At 33.1% G+C, this 14848-nt stretch overlaps 1 protein-coding gene across 4 annotated transcripts in view; it reads left to right on the top strand.

Annotated features, from left to right (window-relative positions):
• Fas1 (fasciclin 1 Fas1 domain-containing) overlaps positions 1-14848 on the top strand; it is a 385067-nt gene that overhangs the window by 306295 nt on the left and 63924 nt on the right. For all 4 annotated transcript variants that reach the window (XM_033346503.2, XM_076621242.1, XM_076621241.1 and 1 more), the window contains exons 6-7: positions 7287-7452; positions 8861-9021. In XM_033346503.2, coding sequence (XP_033202394.1) covers positions 7287-7452; positions 8861-9021 — 327 coding nt within the window. The remainder of the gene's footprint in view (positions 1-7286; positions 7453-8860; positions 9022-14848) is intronic.

Genomic DNA, 14848 nt, shown 5'->3' with positions numbered 1-14848 from the left:
AGAATTTCATAATTTACGAAAACTATTTTACCCTCTTTCTGTTTACTAATAAAGGACAGACATAAACAATATCTTCTTAAAGCGGCTTAAAACCCCAGAAATAAACTTTGGACTAAATTATAAAAATATTCAAACTGATTTTCTGAAAATGTTTCTTAAAATAATTTTTACATCCCTCGTTAACGTACCACCACGGGATTATTTATCATTATTCAAATAACCTTCGCAAACACATAAAAATCCGAAATCGCAACATGTTAAATAATAAAATCCTGCAACAAACATCCCGATACATGTTCCAATAAAACCGAATAATTTTTCCCGGATGTAAAAATCCGAAAAATCAGCAGCTAAAATTGAAACAAACAGATTCCACCATCGGCGATCAGCGTTCCCGAAAATCAATAAACGCAGCAAAAAAAGAATGGGTACATATTCTGTGATGGTAAAGCGGAAATTACTACATGAAAAATCGTGCTGCGCTTCCCCAAAAATTTCCAACAACGTGTGTTCGGTAGCGTTCACGATATCGGATACGTATTCGTAGCTTGATTGCACAATGTACATCAGCTGTTGGCTATGTGTGGGTGTGTGATCTCGATATAAAGGAAAGAAGAGGGCGTGTAGGAATCAAGTTTCGGCCCTCAAAAGCCTCGTTCCGTTCACGGAGAGCGATCGAGCCGTATCGAAAAGCACTCGACGCGACACGTCGTCGACGCAGCTTTCCCAATCGAACGACGTCGATGGTTCGATGCGAACGAAAGGAGCCACAGCTTCCTTTGCTGCAGTTTAGAACATGGGATCGTTGATACGATCGTTACCAATCGAAGAGACTGCAGAAGGAAGAAGGATTGAATTAATAATGGCGAGCGTTGAATGGTCCTCGTGTTTTTGGGAAACGAATCCTTCACCTCCGACGAATGTTTGGGAAATCGAAGAAAAGACAGTTGCTTTGAAAACGTAAAATTGTTTGAGAAAGGTTCAGGGGAAAGGAGAAGATTAATGGAAAGTTTCACTGCTGGCGGAAGTGATAATTATAAAATATGAAACTAATATAATTCGTTATCATTGAATTTAGATTTTTATATATTTGTGAGAAAAGAAATAAACATTAGAACAAAATATAGGTACGCATATGATAAACTGCGTCTCATAATTATAAAATAACCTTGCAATTTTCAATTTTATGTTAACATGATAAACAATGAGGATTTTTTAATTGAACCACGTCGATGCTATTTTCTTCGATCGAATGTAGGATCATCAACGCAGCCATTACCAACCAAAGAATACGGAAAGAAAGAGAGGTTGAATTAATAACAGAGAAACGTGAACACTTGGTCGAATGGTCTTCGTGTTTTTAGAAAACGAATCTCCGCCAGAAAATGTCCGCTAAGTAATCGACGAGAAAACGTTCTGCGTGAGAACGAGAAAGTATCTGAGAAACGTTTAACAGAAAGAAGAAGTTTAATGTAATTTTGCTGGGAATGGAAATAATTAAATTTTTCCACATTCTGACAGGTATATCATTGCAACACGATAAACAGGATCATAAGTTTGTTGAAAACTTCACTCGCAACTTCTCGGAACTTTTTACAGTCCTTTTAATTCTTTCTAACGACTACAGGCTAAGTAGATCTACGAGTTTATGTTAAATCATAAATATTACTATTACAATTTTTTTAAAAATACATTTCTAAAGGAAAAAGTTTTCATTATTTCACATAACCGAGTATAATTAATAATTCTCTACTTCAAACTTTTTATTTCAAACTGATTTTCTGAAAAAATTTGTTTTTTTAAGTTATGCAACTATTCTAACAAATTTCTAAGAAAAGATTAAATAAATTCATGAAACGCATGAACACATTGCCAAAAATCCACAACTTTTATCTATTATATGTTCTACGCGTACTTCTCTGTTGTTCTTGTAAAAATCTACAGGAAAAGCAAACTATGGGGCGGACAGATAAGGAAAGAAAGAAGTTTATTTCTTGAGGTAGCGGTGCGAGCAATTTTCTCTCGTGCGGGCGACGGGGCACGAGAAAAACAGAAGGAACGAAATCGTTTCGTCGGTAGCTGCGTTGCGTGATTACATCTTACATGATATCGTGAATAATTCCGCGAAACTCTGAGGCACGTACAGCTTTGCTGGCTGCATCCAGAATTAGCTGAAACGGAAGAAGAATCCGCGTAGTGAGTGGTAGAAATAAAGTCTTGGAACGATTCTAAGAAATACCGGAGAAGCACGAACAACCTTCCGAACCCTAAAAAGAAGGAAAGAAAGATAGAAGAATTTTCATAGAACGGTGAACGTTCGACGTTTGGAATAATTATTAACTTATTAAAGACCAACGTTACACTAACGCGACATCTTATTTTCAAATATTTTAAATTTCAAGTTTTCACATTTCCAAGTAGTCAGATTTCTACATCCTAAAATTTTTGGATATTTCGCGAGGAACTATTTGGTAACATTCGAACAAAAATTATTTGCTAAAAATGTAAAGTCAGCAAAACAATAGACATTAGGATACAATGTACAAGTATTATGTCTACAATTTTCCACCCTTAATCCTTGAAATTACACATTTAACACAGAACTGTATCATCTTCAATCGTGGCAATTTTGAAATACTGCGATGTACATTCTCAACGTTATTTAATAAAGTAGAAAATTACTAAATCAGATATTCACTATCTGTGATTTCATCGTGAAACGAAAGAACGAACAACGTGGCGAGATTTAATACGAATGTGATTTTGCACCGCAACTTGGAGAATTCCATTGCTTCGGGTTATATCTTGAAAAACTGGATGTAAAGTAGAAAGGAAAAAGAACAAAGAAGATAGAGAAAAGAATCCGAGAGTGGAACGTAAAACAAGTTGACGAGTGAACAGCTTGAAAGTGGCTTTGATTGTGGTTTTGAGCGCGCTTTTGTATCTCAGTGAAAGAAATCCGAACAGGGGTGAGGAGAATTATTTTTCTTTATTAAGAATATTTATAGCTGATAGTTGTTACTTAACTTGTAATATTTTCACCCCATCGCGTGGAACATGAAATAATCGAAATGTATGTATTACATATCGAAATGGTTGTTATTTAATGCAAGTAAAATATATCTAAATTTCGTAAAATATTGGTATATAAAAATTTCGTCTTTCGTGTCTCATGAGTAAAGCTATAAATCTCCATCAGATTAAAATAAATAGTAAACTAAAATAAACTCCCATTTACGTGATTTCAAAGACAGATTTAAATATTCTTGAATATGTAATGTAAAGTTTAAAAAGTTTTATCTTCCAGCTTTGACCGCTTTCGCGCATTAAAAATTATCCATTTTTCTCATTGTCCTGTGAATTACGTTGCACGTAAACATTTTAGTACGCTCGTTATTGGTGAATTAACTTTCGTTGAAACTTTTACGGTATCTTTTTATGAGATTTGTTGCTTTTACTGTCCGAATAAATATCTTGCAATGCTTAAAGTTTAAACGATGGATGTATACGAGTTTCCTACGAGCGACTATGGTCGCCTGGTACACAACGCTTGCATTTTCTGAGATTGTTTCTACGAAAAGCAATAAAAAACAAGCGAATCACGTACATAACAACATTGCATTCGTAATATTGACCTTTTTATGTGTTCTCCCTCTGAATGACACATATAGTTTTATTACTTAAAAATTTTATTGTCAAGATATTGACATGATCTATTTCGTTAACAAGAAATGACAGAATGGTTTTAAAAAAGGTATATATAAAAAAAATTATTTTGCGATAATAGTCCATTTATATCGTAATTGGTTCATTTATATAATATAGGTACATTCTCTCCATTGCTAATGATTTGCAAACAATACATAAGCCAATTTTCCACTCGTGGCAAAAGCTTGTAAAGCGTGTAATAACGTTATTAGATAAAATAAATGGAATACCAACAAAAAGTAATTGTACTACATACACTTACTTTGCATGAAGTTTCTTCCATCGAGCTCTATTTTTTTTATTTTCACAGTATCAAATTATTGTAGCCATATGAAAGTGCTACTAAATAATACGAAATTTAATATACTTGCTTGATAATATAATAAATACAATGGTATACAAATAATTTTTATAGCCACTGTACCCTTCCATATTGAAAAAGATAACTCGTTTTGAGAATCAATCTTTGCTGATATTTTAAGATTGACAATTTCTAAAATATATTAATCTCATAACCGTCAACGAAGTCACGCCTAATACGAGACAAGGAAACTTCAAAGAAGAATCGCGCAAACATCAAACGACACACTCTAAAAATCATCCCTTACCTACCACTCTCCGACTTCTAAAACTCGTATACTCCGACTCATCCTTCTTCGCATTCTAGAACGCCCCTTAAGTGGAGCGACGCGCGTTAACGAGCAGCCTGCAGCCACCCTCGAAATCTCGATCGTGGAAAACAGAGTGATACGTTTTGTCCTTGTCACGTGAGGAACAACACGGTCGTAACAAGATAGTCAGCGTTTAATACGACTCTGATGGACCGTATAACGTAGCCGTGCCTTATCACGAATCGGAAATCAATCGTTCATAGCGACCTCATCCTTTACACTCGAATGACCTTTTACACGCGCGCAATCGATAATGAGGGACGTGTATAATCATCGGTCCGGTGAGTCGATGCTTTATTTTCGCGTCCTTACTCGGCTCGTTGCCCCGTGTTATCCCTCGAATAGGTACACGTACAGTAGCTCACGAAAGTATTTCAATATTTACCATGGAACACTATTGTGCGTATATTGTGCGTGCTATGTAAAACATTTCGAAATTTGATTAACACTAACGAGACACGATCGTCATGGTTATAATGGTAAAACTCGAAAGCAATCTGAAAATTATGTGGACAAAGTTACAAGATACTTGGTACAAACATAGCTACTCAATGGAAAATTGGCGTATTAGAACAATCGTTTTAAGGAAATATGTAGCGAGTGTTAGAAACGGCAGTACTGAATATTTAGGCTTATTGATATAATGAATAATCAACTGTTTCGGCACTCTCTGTGATCTTCGCGGAATATATTCTTGCGTTAAATACTTTGTAGCTTCTATGTGCATTGTTAGATTTGTATGAAACTTTATCGACATGGTCGTAATTAGATTTTCATGTATTTATAGAAAATTTGATTGCGCAGAGTTTTATAATATGCACATAATATGAAATATGCAAAACATAATGCTTCCTATAATACTTGGTAGATAAAACAATTTTCTACTGAATTTGTATAAAAATCTGCGGTCTAGTCATGATAGTTTGATCTTGTTACAGTGTTTATGAAATTTTCGAATATTTCGTGTAACGTAGATGATATATTCGGAAAAGAGGTCCACAAGCGTTCCAATACTTTTGCGAACAACTGTAACAATGCCGCACCCTTGTGCGTCTTTGACGTCGTCGTTGTTCGCCTCCGCGGTTTTACGCGATTACACCGCATTAGGGGCCGTTTACATGGACCCTGTGAACTAGAGCCAGCCAGAATCCCTGTGGGACAGACGCCGCCAGAGACGAAACCAAGGGAGGGACAGGGGTTGAAATGTTTCAGCATGAAAGTGCAAGTAATTAATGAGACGCAATGTCTTATCGACCGGTTAATTAAATGTTTTCGCTGCTTTTAGGGGAAGTAGCGAGAATTCTTGGGTATTGTTTTGTGATGCTAACATGCTGCATTATCTTGTTAGGCCATGGTTTCATCATGGCTGGGATACGTTCGAAGTTAATGAATTTTCGGATGCTAGAAAACTTGTAATGATATAATTAAGAATTACTTCTAGCAAAGAGTGGTGGAAATAACTTGAACTATTTATGAAGTATAAATAGAGATCATATTGTGCTAGGTGATTTACTATACATGATATATTTTTGTAACAATGGTAATGGAATTTTATTTTCTCGAAAAAACTAATCGTTCGAAGATAGTATATCTATAATCGTTCTATAATCTTTATAATGTAAACTTGGAAAGTGAATGGATAATTTTTCGTTACTTTTACCCAACCATTTTATCTTTTAGTAATAATTTAACTAATTAACTTTACTTTCTACGGTATACTAACACTAATTATGGCAATACTGTATCAATATGATAAAATAATATTTATGTATTAATATAGTGAAATAATTTATATTTGAATTAACGTTTAATCATATCAACATTGATGAAACATTAACAGGAGCACAATTAAATTCATGTTAATTACAAGTTAAACGAAAACGCAGTTAGAACAAAGTGCGCGTTCAATTCAAAGCTCCTGCCTTATCCCAAATTTCGTTAATCGTGAATTCATATGGGACAGGACTTGTATACGTGGCAATCTGTATCATCGAGGATCCTGTCAATCAAGAACCGGTGCAATCAGAGAATCGAGCAGTGCAGAATCTGCACTAGGAGGCAGCTCGTACAATCAGAAAGCTGAATAATTTGGAACATGCGCAATCGAAAATCCGAGTAACCGAAAACCTTTCCAATTCAATATGTTTTCACGACGAATTTGAAAAGTCGGGAAATCTACACGTTTCGGGAAATTGAGCAGTCCAAAACATGTTCAATCGGAAATCCGATCAATAGGTAGTCAAGATTTATGTAACTCGAACAGTTTCGAGGGACACTTTTGAACGTAAATATGTATATGTAATTGTTGGATGGTTCAGTTGAAAATCTACATAACCAAAAATTCATCGAGCCTCGATATTGAGAATTGATGCGTAGAATTTGTTGTGATCGAATAGTTATGCATGTAGTTCGCTCTTTGACAGTAAAACAACTTCATGTAAAGAATAGAGAAGATTCTGAATGATTAACTACACATATGAAAATAGGAATTTTTCCAAGAAATAGTTGATTTCTAAACGAAATTCAAATTTCATTTATGGGTTATGCGATCTGAATTTAATTGTTAAAATAATCTCGATTATTTTCTATAACTGGTCCATTTTCCGAGCAAATGAAAAATAAAACATGAAATACAACTCGCTTTAAAAAAAATATTCGAGCTTCAATTTTAAATAAAATTCATTTATAATCTAAAATAGATTTTTTTTTTTACTAATTATTTATAATTTATTATATATATATAATATTTTAATTATTTAATACAAACCTATTTAAAATTCATGATATAAAATTTATTAAAAATTTTATATTATAATCAAATGTTTATGGAGAGAGATTTATAGAGCACGTTCAAAAAAGTTATAGCAGCATTCTTTTTTTCCATAAACTCGTTTTGTTCTTTCACAGCCGACGCCCAGGCCGGAGAAGGTTGACCGCGTGGTAATTGATGGTCACGTGATACCCAACAACGTCCTCTTTACAACACCGACACCTCACAATGTACCTTATGAAACCCTTGCGTTCACTGACAACGTCAAGGTCACCGTTAGCTTCCTCAAGGAACACGATAAAGGTAGGTGATCACATTTTATAGGAAATTTGATAAACTTACAATGAACCATAGTATTAGTGAAATTAATAAAATGCGTATTAAAATTTAAGTAGAGGAGGAAAGTTTTAAACGACGTTTTCATCCATTTTAGAGGACACAGTGAAGGCATTAGTGATATAAATGAAGACTGATGTGGAAAGGCAATTTGCCGAAATTAAATTATATAAACTCTTCACAGCACGTTTCCATTTATCTTCTTAACGAATACTAAAACTCCAATAACTGTTATCTTTGCCGCTTAAAAAGAGTCTAGTATATGGGGTATCTCATTTAAAAGTTACACATGAAATTTATTATTTGAGACGATGATAAAAAGATTTATTATAAACTGCAACATCTCATGATAATACAAAAAAACAAACATTGATATGCGGAAAATATTAGTGATGTTAGAGGAATCTTCAAGACGATCTTGAGAGAAATCTTTTTATCGTTAAATATACTTTTTAAACGTCATAAAATAACGTCATAAGAACATCAAATAGATGAAATAATTTAAGTGTTGAATTTAAATGATACACTCTATATATATTAGGAAGTTTTGTTGCAACTTAATGTCCTCAAATTATCTTCACTGCCATTAAGTTCTTAAACTATGTTATATATAGAAGGAATATTTGATTTTAGCTTAAATTTTGATAAATCGAGTTAAAAGTTTTCAGAGATATAATGATATCTGATTGAGTATACTCTGAAAGTAAATTTGAGAGCTGCGACTATATTTTAAAGTTTCATGACACAGACTCTTATATCATATTATTGTCCGTCAGAAGCTATAAAATATTTGTTTGAAAAACTTTTTCCCTATCTCCGGTAGTGCCTAGGATAACATCAGAGAAGTGGAACTTTGGATAGTAGTTTTATCCCCTAAACTTGAATTACAGCGGTTAAAAAATACGTGTCTTTCTATTTTTTTATTGCTTTATGAATGTCTCAAGTTTTATGAAAACTATGCATTAGAAGTTATCTAGTAAGTAGTAGTTATCTAGTCTAGTAATTATTACCGATTGCATCATTAACTAATAATTACTGCCTTATTAACTAGGAATTATCACTGATTTCTAGGTGTGTAAATATCAAATACATATAATATAAACTTACCAATTTTTCATCGTAATTCAAAATAATTGAATTCTCTTTTCAAATCACCATCTACTCAACGATAAGCAAATACATAACAAGAAAAACATTGCGATACAACCAAAAACGACTTTAATCGAACATAAAATCAGTTCGGGAATTATTTACCAAAGAATTAATTTTGGCTATCGTTTCGTTTCGTAATCAATTCCACAGCAGCGTTACCTAGTCGTACTTCGTGCAAGCATAATGCATCGTTCGGTTTAATAATTGTTAATATTATTTTCAGTTTACGTGCAATCGAATACCATAGTTGGCGACGTGAGACATCCAACAGGAGTCGTGTTAGCAGAAATAATTAAACCGAACATTCCAGTGCGCAACGGTGTAGTCCACTTGATTCAACGACCTCTTATGGTCGTCGATACCACGGTGAAGGACTTCCTCGAGGTCAGTGCTTGATCCATCTTCTGTTATTTATTCTACGTACTACCTTGTCTTTTTCTTTTTTTTTTCTTTTTTTTCATTAGTGGTAGATACACAAAGCGGTAATCGATCTTTTATCGAGGATCGAAACGACTGTGTCAATCGTACGACGATAACGTGTCTTACTACCGCATCATCATCATCTATTCATCTCGTCCCATTGTCTGCCGCAAATAATGACACTCTCGAATATGAATTTGTCTAACGTCTCGTCGCGCAAATTAAGCAGAATTAATGCAGGAACAAGCTCGAAAGGTGATCTTTTGTTTCACACATTCGACCCAACCAAATCGAAATGCACGAGTTTAGACCATTTGTCTGCGAAATTGAAATAAATCGATTTTCTGGTAATACTTGTTAATAAGGAGTTGAACTATTTTTACAGGCAATATCTTTTTCAAAAGATTAATTCTTTGTTCCAATGGAATATATCAAATTATAGAATTTTGCTCATGATAATTGTTCATGATAATGCGAATTTTACTAAAGCTATTTATTAATTTGTACTTGCGCTGCAAGTAATACAATTTTATGAAGCGAAGCTGTTGATTCATTCATTTAATATATAGGAAGTTATTTTAATTTGATTCAGAGAGATGATAAACATAGTATACTTTCTGTGGTTATCGTATAATTATGCAAAGTGAAACTCTGTGTTGATCATTCTTTCAGTGGGCGAGTATTTTAATGAATGTTATATATATTTAGATATTTCCAAAATTGATCACACCGTCGTATTATCACAAATTGCAAATAAGGTTATATAAAATTATACAGTTTTGTACAACCTATCATTATGAATTTCTTTCGTTTATTTTCGACTCTATCAATTTCATAGTAGAATCTTTTTTATCAATCATTAACTCATTAAGGATCAGCATCGCGTTAACGCAACATATTACTAATTTCTATTTCCAACATTTTCCATTGATTTCCTCTTAATAAATTCATATTATTGCATTCTATCGAACCTATATAGCGATTATGAAAAAGAATTTCAAGAATCTGTTTCATACTATACTACTATTTCTTCTTAGACGCTATAATTTTATGAAACTTGAAGAAACTGAAGTATCTCACAGCAATATGATAAACTGTGTCTTTTTTTCAAATCATAGTCCTTCTTTTTATTTATTACACTTTTTATATTTTGATAATATTTAATATTGCGATCTACCACCTTTAAAACATTACTTCACTGCTTGATCCTTGATGGATTTAAGAGCTTCTTTTCTGTTGAATCAGGTATAAGACTAGAACATAAAAATTCGAAGAAAACAATTTTCTAAATTCTCTAAAACAATTTAAAAAATTGTCTAAATCTTAGAAATGATAAAGTACTAACCTCTGCATATTCGAAGCGAAGAAAGGATATTTCTTTTTCAACTCTGTCTCGAAATTGTAAACGTAGAAGTTGTTTAAGGTGCTAGTTTATAAGTGACTCGCAATGTATTTACCGCATTGTGGCTTCAGAGCCTGGTAGACTGGCGAAAGAATGACGGTGAGTTTCCCTATTGTCGTGAACGTTATTTCGCGAGTTCCTTTTGATATCTGTATGAAAGCTCTCTGGAACTACCTCTGGTCGAAACGTTGGTATTCTTCGTTCCCCTCTTCTTCGCGTTTCAAAAGCCTTCGATCTCAATGGATTCGGCTTTGTTCGAGACAGCCTGCGGCGTTCTGACCGTGTTCAGACGTTAAAAGTTTAATCACCTATCAATAATTTAGATTTCTCGACGATACGATTCTTCTCATTCAAACGTGTATCGATACGATCAGTGTTATGGAATATTATAGAGAGTCAACTCTTTGGAGACAAGATAGAAACTTAACGATGCGATTGAAATTTTAATAATCGTGCAGAAATCTTTTATATACTTGAATCGTGCTATGATGATACTATTTTTCAATTATAGCTTTGCAAACAGTCGGATCTTATAATATTATCTTAATACGTACAATAATTCGATTATTATAATTTACTGATTGATGTGAATTATATAATTTATAATTTATGATGAAATAAATTGAACCATGTAGGATTTCTTGCAGATTTATATTTTCCATTTGAATAGTTAGCTGTACCATAATAAAAAATTTTATTAGATCGAAGTTATACAAATAATTAATTTCAATGAGTATGGTCACAATATCGAATCATAAGACTAGATGTTTAAAGGAGTCGAATAAAATAATTTCATCTTTTTATTTACTTACTTAATGTGACGAACTTGCTACGATATCTAAAATCATACTGGTTGTATGTACATACATATAGATAGCACAACTTTCTCTGGATGACTAAGTGTAATAGATATTATTTTGACTCCTTAATTGAATTAAAGTATCTACGAATAAAAAATTAAATAGTATAATATTCCAATGTGATCAACCAGGTTCTTCGCGGAGGAAAATAAATATCGATCAATAATGGTAGAATGAACGGGTTAAATCCCCATTAACAAGAATTCCCATGACAAATACAGGGGAGGCAGACCAGGATTTCAGAGTAACAGTCCATCAAATTTCGCGCAATAACGATTACCCCATTCGGTTTGAGTGATGTGGCTTTCGTGGCTATGTAACATGTGTCAAAATATATGTACACAACCGTCGCAACTGGCAGTGATTACACGTTCGCGTTGTATTACATCGTATCTATAGAGCCAAGCGAGATCCTTTGACATTGCACTGTGCCCTGTGCATCGTGCGCCACGCGCCATATCACGTTCAGAGTGTACGAACGCATCGGGACCACGAATACTAATGCTCCTCTAATGCATCACGCAGTTAGAATTCACAATAAACGTCACCCCGAAAACGAAATAACTTCTCGCGTCGATTTTAATCCTCCTACGATTTTGCTAACTTTCCAGCCTAATTAACAGACAACGAATATTTATGCAAATTTAAATTTCTATGGAGACAATCAGAGAGGTAGAACCCGAACAGAACATCGTTTCGCGTATATTTAAAATCATCAGTTGCAGATTTCAAATCGTCATGTTCCATAAATTACCATTTCGCCCTCTCTTTTCTCGCTAGAATTTTGTAATTTATGATTAGAACGTGATGAAAAGTTTCTGTTTCACTATGAGCTATCGTCAAATATATATATATGTATATAACATTCATGTAAAATTAAAAATTGCATTATGCTAGGGTATAAACGTTCCGTAATTTTTCGCTTAAAGTTCTATTACATCTTTTATAAATGAAATTTTAGTTGATCCAATAAATTTTCTCACTACTTTCGTAGCCGTAATATCAAATCCTTTACATGGCATTTTAAATTACAATGTTATTTGCGTTTGGAAACTTTGTTATGATTTTTGTCGTGTGCCGCTGCGACAAGTTTGTGTACCTAGCTGTTGGAGTAGCTTGAGAGGAACTCTTCGAGCCAGGTCGAAGAAAAATTAGCTTAACCCATTTCAAGATAAATTCGGTTACGGTATTTTTACCTACCTAGATTAAGGTAAGGAAAAAAGTAAATTCCAAACTGAATCTGATTGAATACTAAAATTTACTGAATCTTCTGTTACATAAAGATGAAACCATCTATAAATAATAGAAAAGCGTAGAATACTGAGCCAAAGTACATCTCTCAATATCAAAATCAAGGAACAATACACGACTTAAAAAGTTACATAAATCAACCATTTTATTGTCCTCTTTATACTTGAAGTTTTATTTTACAGTAATATTTTATCTTACAATTTTACGCCATACCTTTTATTTACGCCATAAAATAGAGATTTTCGGGAAGGATAATTTTTTGTGATCTATTTTTACGATGTTAGATGAGTGACGTCTGACAAAGTGATTCAATTTTTACTGTACGCTTGATCCCGAGCATTGCAAGATATAAATTTCAATTATTACTAAACTAACGGGAATTGAAATGTTAAATTAACAAAAAAATGATAGTCTGATTTCATACTAATGTAAATTAAATAATATTTGGAATTTTCTGACATTTCAATTTTAGATGGCAATGAGAGAAGCTGGTCTTTCAATTTCAATATAGAAGTTTGAACAATAATAACATTCTATTATTTGTAACGTGATTGACGTCTATGTTTTTTTTTTACTACAGATAGTTATCGTACGATAAAACGAATTCTGGCATTTTATACAACGTAATCTGAATCCAATTAAAAACGTTTTTAATAAATGGCTTCGATAAATACAAACAATAGCCTTTTGTATAATTTAACTACATATCATTGTTAGTGAAATTTTATAAGTTATAAGTTACCAATATTAATAAATATCCTTACATACATAGCAGTAATAAACTTGATAATGAAACACATGAGATACGACGAGTAAATTTCTTGAAATATATATTATTCGATTTACATGTATATATTTTTCTTTTTTCTGAACCAAGTCGCTTGAAGATATTACTCTACAAGTGACTTCATTTAATTTTGTACAGGTGCTTTAAACTACTTCGATAGTTTACCAAAGCATCACGCTACACACGTTCCTGTTATTCGATTACGAACAGCTATCGATAGGAACGACCATGGTATTTCAAACTTCTATGCGACAGGTTTTTCGATCGAAAAATAGAGTACTGGAAAGGTAACCACGATGAATTTTTCACATATTACTAATGTCATATTTCTAACCTGCGGACAAACGTTTTTTTCATTCGTATTTTATATGAAGATTTATTTTACTAAAGCACCTTTCCCCTCTTTTTAATTCCTTTGAAGTCTATTTCAGTTCTGAGATATTAGATTTGCTCTTTCTACAAAGACTTTACTGTTTACTTCGTAGAAGTCAGTTTTAAAGAGTTAAAGTTGGGAAATTGATCTTTACAAAGTGAAGCTTCTTCACGCAAGAAAGAGAAACCGGATATTTTCTAATTGTCAGTCAAACACTTCGAATTAAATACACTTCGAAGAATTCGTAAGATTTCGTTTTGACGAAGAAATTTCTTTACAGTAGATATAGTTGGAATAATGAACAAACAGAGGAGGCTCTTCTTCGACTGTATCGCTCGTAAATTAATAATACTCGTAGATACTCAACGATAAATATAAAAAAATAAAAATGTAATAAGAATAGAATATTTATTGTATAATCGAGTACTATATACATAATTCTAAACTTCCTTTCTTTTTTCATTTTTTTCAACAAACAGTTACGTATTATTCGTTTCCTATTTTTTCACATTTTTTTCAACCCGACTAATTTATGGCAAAAAAAGAGAAACAAGTACTTGTTCAACAAATTGTATTGGTCACGCAAGTAGTTAAACCATCTGTTTCGCGACTCTACCATTTTTCGTTACCGAAATGCGGTTATTTTACATGGAACATAAACTTGAATCTTTCATCCTGTGCTTCCCATTTGCATCTTTACTGACCTACCGCACGTATCTACACGATAGCCGGTGAAAGCTGAATCAGCATTTTTTTTCGTACTGCTCATCGTACATACGACGTACGTATTTCCGCAGACGGAAGCAGGTCACCGTGTTTTGCGGTTTTGCCAGTCACCATTCTACTGATTATATATATCTCCTACCCTTTAAAGCCACGTATATTCAGGAGCCCCCATTGTAATATCACTTTAAAGTGAAGTAATTTCTCGAAAACATGTCTTCTCTTACATGTTTGAAGTGAATTTGGAAAATTTCGCTTCATTTTGATCTTATACATATGAATATATGTACCAATAACACATACAGTGGTCTATCTATGTTACGTCATAGTTATCGCTATATTTATAGTCTGTACAATTTATTATTATTCATATTATTCGTATAACAGTATAAAAG

Source organism: Bombus vancouverensis, chromosome 9 (genome assembly GCF_051014615.1).
Source record: "Bombus vancouverensis nearcticus chromosome 9, iyBomVanc1_principal, whole genome shotgun sequence".
Taxonomy (NCBI): domain Eukaryota; kingdom Metazoa; phylum Arthropoda; class Insecta; order Hymenoptera; family Apidae; genus Bombus; species Bombus vancouverensis.
The sequence above is the reverse complement of the archived record's forward strand: the minus strand, read 5'-3'. Positions and strand labels throughout refer to the sequence as shown.